We start from the raw sequence: 12185 nt of genomic DNA, 5'->3' as shown, positions 1-12185 counted from the left end.
CTCTACTAAGGGGATTAATATGCAAGTGTTTACTGAGCGAGTGCTAATGCTCAGGATCTACTGTAATGTTCAGCAAGACAATTATGTTTGTAATTCACCGTGGCACTGTGAAAAATCCACAGCCCCAGAAGAGATGGAAGAACCTACATTATACAGAAGCATGGAACAGTAGAAAAAACAGCAACCCCTTTTCAACACATGAAGAGTGTGGTAAGCTGCAGCTGGGTGTAGAAGTCCTTACCACACTACACATGCAGCAAGCATAACCACACTGCTAGGTCTGCTTGATTTGGAGATAAAAGGCTTCAGTGTTTGTTACTGCCATTGAAGGCTATGTCACAAACACAAATTCTGTTTTGTACACAACTGTGGAGTGTTCCAAAGCATTTGGCATGGCTCATGGTGCTCTAGAGAATGACTCTGGATCAAAACAGAAGCAGGAATTGCAGGATGTGCACAGCCACATGACCTGCAGACACACAGTACCTGTGACAGTATGTGGTACGAGTCACACTGTATTGGGGCAAATGCATAGGGAAAGAAAGCCAGTCGTTAACAAAAGTTAACAAAACCCTGAAGAGCATGCCCCAGTGTCAGCTTTATTCCAGCTTCTTCCATTGCTTTGTAATAGCACCAAATGCAAGACTTCCAATGCTACACAACTGTTTCTCTAGAGAAACAAAAAATATCCCAATCCCCTCCCCATAAATACCCTGAACTTTTCTAGAAAAAACGAACAAAAAAAAAAAAAAAAAAGAATGCAACTTTTCAAAAAGCAAACAGCAGAAAGCAGTGTTGTGCGCCACAGCAGCCTATACAGCAGTAACTCACAAGAAACTTGTTCAAGAAGAACCCACTGACAGCCAGGCATAAGCTAAGACACAAAAGCATTCAGTAATGAATGCCCGTCAAGAGGCACATTCTTGTTTAATTAAAGAGAGCACAGCTTTAAGACCGGTCTCTGCCAGCAACCACTAATTCTTTGACAGGGAATTATGGCAATAACAGGCATTTGCTCAGTTCGGTAGAAGCAGCATTCAGTGTTTTGCTTGTAGTCTTGATGCCATTAAAACCCATTTTCATGGCAATGGAGTGTACACAGGTACTTGCTTTAAGCTTCAAGTGGCAAACATCACTTTCAGGAATGCTGGAGAAAATATGGATCTTCAGATTTTTCAGATTTAGCTGAACCGCAACTGGTTTGCTTTTCTATAGAGAACAAAAACAGATCAGATCCATCAAGATGTTTCTGTATACGTATATAAATGAATTAATATCTGAAGTCATAGTTCTGTAAAAGCCTTCAGACACACTATCAACATATTAGACCATATTAAACACCTACTCATGAGAAGTTACTGCAAAATAACATGACAGTTGAAACACCTGAACTGTCCAAGCAGATGAGGCAAGCAATGCTCCCAGATTTCATTTGTGAGTTCAGAGGCACTCCATCCCTCAGTGGGCTTATAAACCTCAGTGAGAGTTTTTGCATCCTGTTGATCTGCAGGGCCTTTGCTCACGTTCACTCAGCTGTTGCTAAGAGGGTGTATTTGAAACCACACTAAATACACACAGAGGTCATATTTGGACTGAAATAAGGCAGCCAAGGAAGAAAAAGAAGATCTAAATGAAGTTGTAGAAACTGCAAACATTTCTCTCTTGCTGTTTCTGGTTTTGATATAAGACAGCATCTGAGTGATGCAACTGAGAAAGGATGTGTAGGTTCATTAGTTTAATCAAGTTCTCTTCACTACCACTTTTATTTTTGCCACAACCCACAGGTCAGTCAGCTTTCGGTAGGGTTGTACTGAAATACAGTTTCCAATCACTGAACACACAAAAACTACTTCCAGGCAAGCTTAGTTCAGCCTTTCTCAGGGAAACACAGGTCAGACATAGGAACAAGCTGCTCACAGCAGTTCTGCAATCTCCACCCTTGGATAAATTCCAGACCTGAGTGGAAGGCCCCAAGCAGCCTGATCTATTCGGCCCTGCTTTGAGCAGGCACAGGTACAATAAAGGTCCTTCAAAAGCCCCCTTTGACCAGAACTGCTTCACAATTCCATAGATTATGGAAACGGTGCGTGATTTGAAAGCACCTGTACTATTCCCTTTGATACACAGAAGAGATATTCACCTCTTACACTCCAAAATTTAAGTAACATTAAAGATGTATGTGCACCATTCACAAGTTATCCTTGAAACAACTAAGATAACACAATTATGGATTTAGCTTCAGAGACCAAGGTCTCCTCAGGAACTGGAGCACTGAAGAGCCAAACTACAATTCTTAGTAGAGTCTGACCAGCAGTCCCTCACCTTGCCTCCAAAAAGTGAACAAAGCAATGTGTTGACAGCAAAAGCCCCCAAATTCTACCAAAATCTGTACCACAGATAGGTATCCCACCCCAGTTTGCCCAAGAGTCTCAGTCCAGTAGGTTGAATAAATTCTAAATTGATTTCTAATCAAGACATCAGCAGCTTTCATCATTTGCACTCACTATAAGAAAATTTACAACAGTATTAAAGGAAATACCTGAATAAAAAAAAAAAAAAAAAAAGGTATTTCAACTGTATTTTCTAAAATAAAGCAATTACTAGGTAATTAGAATACATCTAAATCCTGAGCAGACAACCTCTTTGGGAGCTTAATTAAGGTAATCTTACCTTGAAGTAAGCATTCCTCCAGTGAGGACAGCGTGTTTTCTGCTGCATGGTTAATTGCCTAAAGAAGAGGATTCTGTTAGGAAGCTGGCACCATTGCCAAAATACTTCCCACTGAGGTGTTCCTTTTAATATTAGACTAACTTTTCACATCAGCACTGCTGGACTCTTCCCTCCCCTCCCCACATGAATCTTCAAGTTATCTTCCACCTTTTTTCTTTGATACAAAAACTTATGAATAATGAACTGGAAATTAAGTCTCCTGTCACCATCAGTAGCACAACTGACAGCCTTAATTCTGAGTTCTAAACATGAACTTTTCATTGGTTGGTGCTTCATGAAGAATACTGTTGAAAAGCTTCTTATCATTGCCTAATCACTTCGTAATACAAACATGTTCCATGATTTGCCAATTGCATGATCTGTCAAAGCTGTGTGGCACCAGCATTATTCTAATGTTTCTGATTTAGGAGTCTTCCAGCAACATTTCTTCATTCAAGCTTTTTTTTTTTTTAAGCTATCACCAGACCAAATGGCAAATACTTTACATAAAGAGACTGCATAAATCATAGATTTAGATTTCTATAGTCTCCATAGAGATTTGTATCGTCTGTTAAAGAAGAAAGGACAGTATGATGTCTTAAAAACACTAGGCTACTAGCAGTTAGCACAAATGCAGATTTAGATTAATGCTGTTTTGCCCTTCCATCCTCGTGGTGACACAGTAAGAATGACAACTCAGAGCACCCTTTCCATAAATCCACAGGTTTCCCCAGTTCCACAGTGCACCGTACCTTGGGTGATCTGTAAGCCCGGTCAGGAATAACATTCCAGACATTCTCCGGATCCACAATCTCCTCGCTGCCACTGGAGAGATTCAATACCTGTGTGGACAGAGCCAACATCTCGCTAGCACCGCTGATGCTCCAAGAAAACACAGTAAGAGAAAAACAACTCCAGAAGAGAAAATTCCTAGAGCACCTAGTTCCCTACCTCCAAGAAAGCTTTCAGTGTGGATCTTCTAAGGAAGAAGAAATTGACTGCCAGTAAACCTGAGCATCACTACTGAATCTAAGGCAAAGAATCGCTACATTTAAGTATTTCACATGGAGTTCTTCCTACAGCATCCTAGGTTAAGCCTCTCCTGGGATTGTAATCCAAGTATTGTGAGAGGGAAAGGCTGGAAAACACCCAGTAAACCAGAGGGGGCAAGAAACTGATCAATTGGTCTATCATTCCATACCTGACTCATCTCCTGAACGCAGCTGAACTAGCTTTAGATAGCAAAAGGAATCTGCAAACAGAAGACCTGGCTTCCCATAACCTCAGGCATTCAATCTTCCCAGGAGTTACTTTTATGAAATGATCTTTCAGATTTGCAACCTTAATTTACAACTCAAAGGCCCTTTTATTATCCTTTTAATGTCTCTATATATGTATACATTTACACACACCCCTAACTTGAGGAAGAAGCATTAATCATATAATCGTTTATTCCATCTTAAAGAACAGCAGTAGCACAAGGCAGCCCAGCACGTTGTAATCCAGTGTTTAAATTAACTTCCACCAGCCACAAATTCAGTAAAGACTTATTTCACAAATGTAAGAATAGTTTTACGCTACTTTTAATATACAATTCAACTTCCTTTCTATGTTTCTACTGTTTTTAGCAGTAACTCCCTAGAAGATCAGTAAAACAACGCCAAGATTCACAGGCATTAATGGTAATACGGCTCCATGGCAGAACAGTGACTGGCAGTCAAGATCTAACAGAACTGCACACCAGGAGTGTTGTCTCAAACTGGAGCCAGACCTTCTAGCCCTCCCGGACCATTCAGGGCGATAAGATGAGAAGGCAGCATCAAGCACTGACATCTAGCATCCACTCAGTGTGAGACACCTGGTTCCATCTAGTCCTGAATCAGACCTCACAATATTCAGTCTTTTTTTTTTTTTTCTCCCTGTAGCAGACTTTTGCTAAATATTCCAAGCTTGGAAGAAATAATTAAAAAAAAAAAAAAGCACTCAATCGTACTTACCCTGGTACCTTTTTCAGATACCTCCAAAATGCGAGCCTCACACCATTTGAGGGACGTCCACACCACGCATTTTGAACCAACAGCAAAGCCTTTTAGGTTACAAGTGTATTCACTGCATTCTACAAAAAGGTTGACATGTCAGTGAAGGAGGAGGAAAACACAAACCAAAAAAGCCAAAAGATTCAACTCCCTCATAACTCTGTTCCCAAGTCCCCCTGTACTCCCCCACACTACTTTTTATTAATAAAGTCAAAAATCTGTCATCCTAAACAATCTTGAAAGCGCATTCATGTTTAGAATGAGATTTCCAATCACAAAACCATTAACCTCTCATATTACTTGCTGTTACCGTCACATTTTCCACAGTACTACACATACTTGGATTTCCATAACCCATCAGTGCCATAACCGGTCAATGCATACTCAGGTTAACACCAAAATAAAGCCTTAAAAGCTTATTAAAGAATAAAAATCTGTTTTCTACAAGTTATTCTTACATTTAAATGAATGAACATTCACTTAATTCGTTAACATTTTGTGTTTCAATGAACATTTTTATTAGTTAGCTCCTTAAAATCAGGCACCTTACCTGCGCTGCAGTCAGCCAAGTTATCATTTTGTGTTCTTCCCGTTTCTGCATCCATAGGTTCACAGCCTGAAGACTGCACGTGTGTAGGAGCACTTCTATGATCTCTAAATGATTCAGCCAAGTCCACTTTCATCCATTCTTCCACATAACGCTCATCCTTCTTCTTCTGCCACTCCTTATGTTTCTCAACTCTGCAGTCACATGATTTTACGGTGCAAACAGGCCTCTGGCTTGTTAAGTCTTTTGTAAAAAATGAGAATTGACTTCCACTATTTGCAGAACTTTGCAGGGCAGCATGTTCCAGCCCTAAGGAGTCCTCCTCTCCATCCTCCTGAGAAGGCTGCACGTCAGGCAGCACCAACTCCAGCAGCTGCTCGATCTCAGTGCCCAGCATTGACAGCATGTCATGGGTCTTCAGGTCCAGCTGTTTCTCAGGCCTACGTTCAGTCGAGGGCAGCCTTAGGGGAGGCTCCACTTCTATCCAATCTTCCTGCAAAGCTTCTGCTTTATGAACCCTCGACAGATCCAGTTCCAGTGCCTTTGCGTTCTCTCCCAAAGGAAGCTGAACATCAGATGGAAACAGCTCCGCCTTCCCTCCATCGCTAACTGAAGGCACCAGGTTGTCTCTCTCGTTGAGCAAGGGTAAAATTTTGAGAGATTTCAGAACTGCCAACTCCTCCATCTCCTCGTGCACGAGGGGCAGATCAAACGCGCCCCATTCCAACACTTTCTCTCTTGCTTCACTGCCAGCAGCAGTCTGCATTTCAGGTGACTCTCTTCCCAGTGCTTCCTTGCTTTCTTCATCAGCTGAGTGCACTGAAAGCGCATCCAGTTCCAGTATGAGCTCTTTTAAATCATCGTAAGAGTGCATTTGTACTTGATCCAGTTCCACCAACGCCCCTGTGTCACCACCTGCAGAAGGCTGTACCTGGAGCCATCTCTGCAGCTCTTTTTGTTTGCTCCCTAGGAAAAGGCTGCCTGGGGAAGCACCGCCTGTCTGCTCTGCTTTCAGCTCAGCGTCCTGTAGGAGCAGCGCTCCAGGCAGCTCCTGCACCGCAGGTTTCACCCCACTCCCCAAGATATGAGGGCTGCAGCTTCTTGCTGCTTCCAGCAATACCTCGACAGCAGGATCTTCTTCAAGCAGAGGGACCTCTTTGTCAAAGCTGCATTGAGTCTCAGCTGCTTCAGGTCCATCGTCAGCCTTCCCAGGCACATGCTCAACAGCTCCCACCAACGTGTTTGCTCCTCCAGCATTTGAACACCCAGAAGTGACATCCAAGAAACACTCAGAACGAAGTAAGGCACTTTCGCTTCCTTCCTGAGCTAATTCACAACCAGCAGTAGTTTCTCTTTTGAGGCACGGACCCGTATCACTGCTTGAACAGCTGCTTCTCTGTATGGGGTTCTCAAGGTCTGGGACAGCTTTGTGATCACTTCCTGTATTAGCTTTCCAAAAAGCTTTCATCTCTTCGTTAATACTCTTCCCAGATGCTTCCAGATTGACAACACACAGAGGGACTTCAAAAGCTTTATCCTCCTGCATCTCTACTACCTCAGCTTCTAGTAACACTTCTACAGTCATATCATAAAACTTCTCTTTCGCTTCGCTAAGCCACGAGCCCTCTGAGGAATCGAAACCTGACAGGCAGCAAGCAAATGCTTGATTAGGTACTTTGAGCAATTCACATGGAATTTGTCTGAGCATCTCCAAGCCAACAGTCTCCTCACTTCCATAATCCACGTGTCTAACAGCTACACCATCATCTGTTACGCTGGTGACTCTGGCCCTGTAGAGCTTCCCATCTTGACTGTACTTTGCTAGACAAATATCACCACTTTTAATGCAGCTGTTCAAAGAGTTCAGTCCAAGGTTTTCAGCTTCCTTTATTTTTTCCTCTACGTAGTTTATGCTTTCTGTATCAGCACTGCAACTCCAAAAATACTCTGGACCTTTTACAACTGTGACATAGATTTGTACAGTCTGACCTGCCTCTGGAAACTTCCAGAGGAATGATTTACTATCGCTTACACTGGAAATTCCATTTAGTGCCTGAGAAGGCAAAGGCTGGCACATATTTACCGCATCACCACTCACCCTTCCATCAAGTATTTCAGCTGAATAAGACCCTTCCCTTCTTGCAAGATTTTCATCAGCTAAATCAACCGTTATTACTCCTTGATCGTCACTGAGCGTAACTGCCCATTTATCCCCAGCCTTCTCTACAAATTCACACGTGAGCAGCACTTCACTTGTTCTCTTGGTGAAGTACTCGATCGCTTTCTCTGTCCAGGCCGTACTTTTGCTGCACTGAAGTCCACTCAGAGAGCAGTGAACGGCCATTGCTGGAACTGAAGCCAAGTCTTCGGGGAGTTTGTGCGCTCGATCAACACTGATCACTGCAGCGTTGCCATAATCAATGTACTGTACGCTGATCGAGTCATCAGAAGCCTTCCCTTGTACTACAGCTCTATACCACAGGCTGTCCTCTGAATAAACAGCACTGATCAAGTCTCCGGCTTGCAAGAGTCGCCCGCAAGGGTCCTTTGCTGGCGTTTCACTGTTCAAGCGTTCTGAAATGCTGCTCAGCTGAGCCTCATCGCTCGCGAGCTGAACATAAAAATCTGAAGGATCGTTTACGTGAGAAACGTATGTTAACACTTCATGAGCTGGTGTTACGCTCCGCTGGGGTAGGGCAGATACATTTTTAATTGGTATTGATCTACCTTCGGTACCAGATTTATTATCCGACTGGGCACCCACCTCGACAGACAGCACAATCTGTTTTTCTTCCCCCACTCTAGCTAACAAAGCACCTTCACTACTGCTCAGCTTCTCAGCAGCCTCCAGTAATTCACCTGGCAGTCCTCTCTTCACAGAAGGCTGGCGAAGGCTTCCACCTCCTGGTTTGACATGTGTTTTGCTACTCTCCTCTCCTCCCCGGGCTTCAGATCTGCATTCCTTTTTCTCACGAGGCCTACCTGTGTTCAGAGAAGACTCTGCAGGCTCATTCCTCTTTTTCACATCTGTATTTTGAGAGCACAAAGTTTCATTTTCTACTTGCCTACTCAGTCCTGCCTTGTTTCTTAATCTTAAACCCTCCTTCAGTTTTGCATTCAGCTGAGTATTGCCATCGAACAACTCAATTAACAGCTTACCATCAGATTCCTTCGCTACAACTATTGCTTTTAATTGCTTTTCCAGGACAGCCTCCTTAAACCACCCCGTAGCTTCTTTGGGAACATTGGCTATGTCAGATAAGGAACACTTTATGGCCTGCATGGGCAAAAGCAAGACATCATAAGCATCACTTGGTATAGGAAGCAGATTATCTTTCTCTATTGTCTCTGTGTTACCAAAATCCACAAAAAAGACTTCCTTGTTGGGTTTTGTTGTTGTAATTACTCCCCTGTACCAGCTGCCATCGGTGTACCTCGCAAGACACAGGTCTCCAGACTTCGGCAAGGTTTCTAAGCTGGTCATTGTTTCACTGAGGCGCCCGATGTTATCGGTAAGCTGCGCCAAGACATCCGCGCGTCGTTCAAGTTGGCAGTAAAACATCCACGGATTGTCAACGTGAGTAACAAAAATCTCCTCCTCACTCCCAATTTTGATGTCGTGCGTGGAAAAATAGAATGAATGGAGCTGGACACAGGATGCCAGAGGTTTCTCAGGTGACAAAGGCCTGGCCACACCTTTGTCTGTCAGTAACTGGCATGCACTCTGGAAAGGCGTCATTAAATCCACAACATTAAAGAGCTCCTTATTATTAACAGAAGCCAAGGCAAATATTGTGCACCTCAGCTCAAAGTGACACGATGAGGCATCAACAAACTCCCGAAAAGCCAGAACCGCTACTTCATCCCAAACAAACGGGTCCTGGCCGTTAGGCTGGATTAAGTTGTACAGGCTGCACCTGAAAGCCTGAGCCTTTAACTGGAGGAAATGTTCAGGGATCGAGCGGAGACCCGTCAGAGACACCCACTCTCTGTTGCCATAGTCAACGTATATGACTTCTACTTTTTCTGCAGAACTAATTTCACTGACAATCAGAGCCCTGTACCATTTTTCATCCTCTGAGTACTGGGCTAAGCAGACCGAATTCGGCCAAGTATTTGGGTGGGATGAATTTTTGCAGTACTTCTGAATTTCAGCCATTAGCACAGTGAAATCATCAGAATTTCTACTTAACTGACACCAAAAATAACCAGGGCTCTCAACGCATGATACAACCACACTAACTGTACTTCCCACTTCCAACTGACCCCCGTAAGCCAAAGTCGGCCTCATTTCCACATAACTCTGCCTGTGAGAGACGGGCAGGTTTTCCTTGCCCTTGTACACCTGAGCAGGAAGAGATTCAGTACTTTTAGACCCATGAGTGGTTGCAACAGGGCTCTCCTTGACCATTACAGCTGCAGGACTAAGTGCTCTATCATTTTTCTTTAGACCAGGTTCTTCTCTGAGCTTTTTAGCTGCATTCATTTGTTTTTCTTCCCCTGCAGTCGCTGCAGAAGAGGCCTGCCTCACAGCTTTCTCAGATGATTTTTGAAGAGTCTCAGACATTTCACACCCCTGGTACTCAGCATACCCTCCCTGGGCCATGAGTTTACCCACGCTTTTCTCTCCCAGTTGGGACTGGTCAAAGATTTCAACCACATATTTGTCACCCTGTGCACTGCGAAAATGAACCTTCAGTCCCTTGTTCAGTACAATCTCTCGGAAGGCAGACACAGAGTCTTCACTCCAACTCCCCCTCAGAGGGGAGACATCTGCCAAACAACACTTCAGAGCTAAAGCCGGCAGCTCCCTGAACCGAGGCAGGAGCTCCTTTACCTTACCCCGCTCTACAGTTTTAGTGTTGCCCCTGTCCATCAGGTGTATTTCCATACCATTGTCCAGAACCCTGGTGATTACTGCTCGATAAAAGGCCCCCTCTTTCCCACTGGCACAACAAAGGGATCCAGGCTGTGGGTCCCACACGACATCACCCAGCTGCGTGGCATTGGAGTAAAAATTCCACATGCTCTGCATCAGCTGCCTGAAGAGCTGGTGATGCTCGTGGAGCTGCAGCCAGAACTCGGACGGGTCTCGGAGATGGGAGACTTGCACATCATCAAACACACCCAGCTTCAGGTTCACGCCAACTAAAGGAGCAGAAGCCAGATCTCTGGGCGTTAAAGCCACAGGAGGGGCTCCCGGTGGCAGTTCCAGTTCTCCAGCTGTGGATTCTTCCACCTCCAGCTGCTCCCCCGCCTCACTCTGGCTGACCTGCAGGTGGCTGCTGACCAGGCAGCGAGCCTGCACCCCAAAGACATGGTTCAGGTTGATGCCACTTTCCCCATACAGACTCACGTTGTAGAGATGCTCGAAGGAGTTAAAAGCTTCGATGCGAGCTCGCACTCCTTTGCCCAGCACCAAAGCTTTCAGCTCATTGATCTGAGACAGGGACCAGCTGCAACCCCCATCCGAGACACCCTGAAGAGCACAGGGGTAAGTCACCACAGGCATGCGAAAACACTCAAGGGGCAGATGGCGCAGGCTGGCTCCCATCACGGTCTCCTTCCTGCCGTAGTCCACAAAGAACACGTGAGCCACTTGCTGGTCCTGCTCCCCAGCGGTGACCTCCAGCAGGAGTGCTCGGTACCAGGAGCCCCCCACGCCACGCGCAGCACAGGGTGAGCCCACTTTGGGCAGTACATCTTGCTCCCACCTGTCATAAATGTGGCGCATGGTATCAGAAAGGCGGTGGATCTCCTTGGACAAGCTCTGCAACTGGCAGTAGATGCGGTGAGGGTCGGAGACGTGGGTCACTATGACAGGTTCTGTCACACCCAGCTGAAGCTGAGGGTAGAAGTAATCCAAGGCAGGTGACGCTGGCTGGTATAACTGGAAAACTTGGAGAAGCTGTGGCAGTGTTGTGAGGGAAGGTGCAGGAGGCTGCAGTCCAAGCTGGTCTGTTAACTGCTCGTGAATTAGACAGTCCTTGAGTACTTGGCAGAACCAACTTGGAGTAACCTGCCTGGCCAGGCCCAGGTGACGCATCTGGGCCACCAGCTGGGGCAGCTCCAGCACCGTGAGGTGCTGTGGCACCATCACCTCCCTCACCACGCCTGACACCTCCTTGCCACGCAGGTGACCAAGGAACTCCATAGCTTCTGCCGTCCAGGTGGAGACGGGCGCATCCCCGCAGGCAGCTGCCATGGGGCCTCCAGCCGGCATCAGATCAGCCACTACACAGCCCAGCACCTCAGGCGGCAGGCAGAAATGCTCCTTGCAGCCCCGTGCCAGGTAATAGGGAGGGACAGCCACCGTGCAGCCCTCATCGAGCAGGAACACGCGGTACTCCCAGCCACAGCGACTCACCACGCGGCAGCGGTACCAGAGCCCGGCCAGCTCCACCAGGCCCAGCTCTCCAGCACGCAGCTCAGCCCCACCAGCCGCCTGCCCCACAGGGCCCGGGGCGTTACTGAGGCGCGGCCCAGCTGCTGCTTGGATCTCGCTGCGGAGGCGGCTATATTCGGCACTGCGCTGGCCCAGCGACCCCCAGAGCTGCGCGACGGGCACCTCGGGGCACGTACCCACGGCACAGACCCGCAGGGTGACGGCGGTGCCGGGCCCGGGGGGCCCTGAGGCGAGCCCCATGGCGCCCCTCAGCCGCCGGCCCCACACGAGGCAAAATGGCGGCCGGGCCTCCCGCCTCGCCCCCTCATACAGCGCGCGCCGCCCACGTGACCCGCCAGGCGTTAAACGGCCCGGTCGAGTCCATTTAAATCACCCTAGGGGGGGACGAAAGGAAGAGGGATGGGAGCAGGATAATGAAAGGAAGGTAAAAGGGAGTGAGCCAATATAGCTGGATGCTTGTGTTAGATGGAGGACGTCTGGAGGCGCT

At 46.5% G+C, this 12185-nt stretch overlaps 1 protein-coding gene across 3 annotated transcripts; it reads right to left on the bottom strand.

Annotated features, from left to right (window-relative positions):
* Positions 1-890: 890 nt before the first annotated feature.
* On the bottom strand, positions 891-11972 carry TDRD6 (tudor domain containing 6). Of its 3 annotated transcripts, none has more exons than XM_084513911.1 (5): positions 5296-11972; positions 4707-4825; positions 3462-3551; positions 2671-2728; positions 891-1209 (listed from the first exon to the last, which is right to left on the bottom strand). In XM_084513911.1, exons 1-5 carry the CDS (start codon positions 11936-11938, stop codon positions 1139-1141), a joined length of 6981 nt encoding a protein of 2326 aa, XP_084370037.1. In that variant the 5' UTR covers positions 11939-11972; the 3' UTR covers positions 891-1138. The 3 variants fall into 3 exon arrangements, with proteins under 3 accessions (XP_084370037.1, XP_084370038.1, XP_084370039.1); XM_084513912.1 differs by lacking the exon at positions 891-1209 and adding an exon at positions 1486-1539; XM_084513913.1 differs by lacking the exon at positions 891-1209 and adding an exon at positions 1490-1592.
* Between the last annotated feature and the right edge of the window lie 213 nt (positions 11973-12185).

This window comes from Aythya ferina (genome assembly GCF_964211825.1).
Source record: "Aythya ferina genome assembly, chromosome: 3".
Classification (NCBI taxonomy): Eukaryota; Metazoa; Chordata; class Aves; order Anseriformes; family Anatidae; genus Aythya; species Aythya ferina.
The sequence above is the reverse complement of the archived record's forward strand: the minus strand, read 5'-3'. Positions and strand labels throughout refer to the sequence as shown.

What these genes read in the sequence shown, in the direction of transcription:
- TDRD6 (XM_084513911.1), bottom strand. Translation starts at nt 11,938, where the DNA reads ATGGGGCTCGCCTCAGGGCCCCCCGGGCCCGGCACCGCCGTCACCCTG. An exon ending in CTTGGCTGACTGCAGCGCAG is followed by an intron (nt 4,826 to 5,295) that starts GTAAGGTGCCTG and finishes ACCTTTTTGTAG; the next exon opens with AATGCAGTGAATACACTTGT. An exon ending in TATCTGAAAAAGGTACCAGG is followed by an intron (nt 3,552 to 4,706) that starts GTAAGTACGATT and finishes CTGTCCACACAG; the next exon opens with GTATTGAATCTCTCCAGTGG.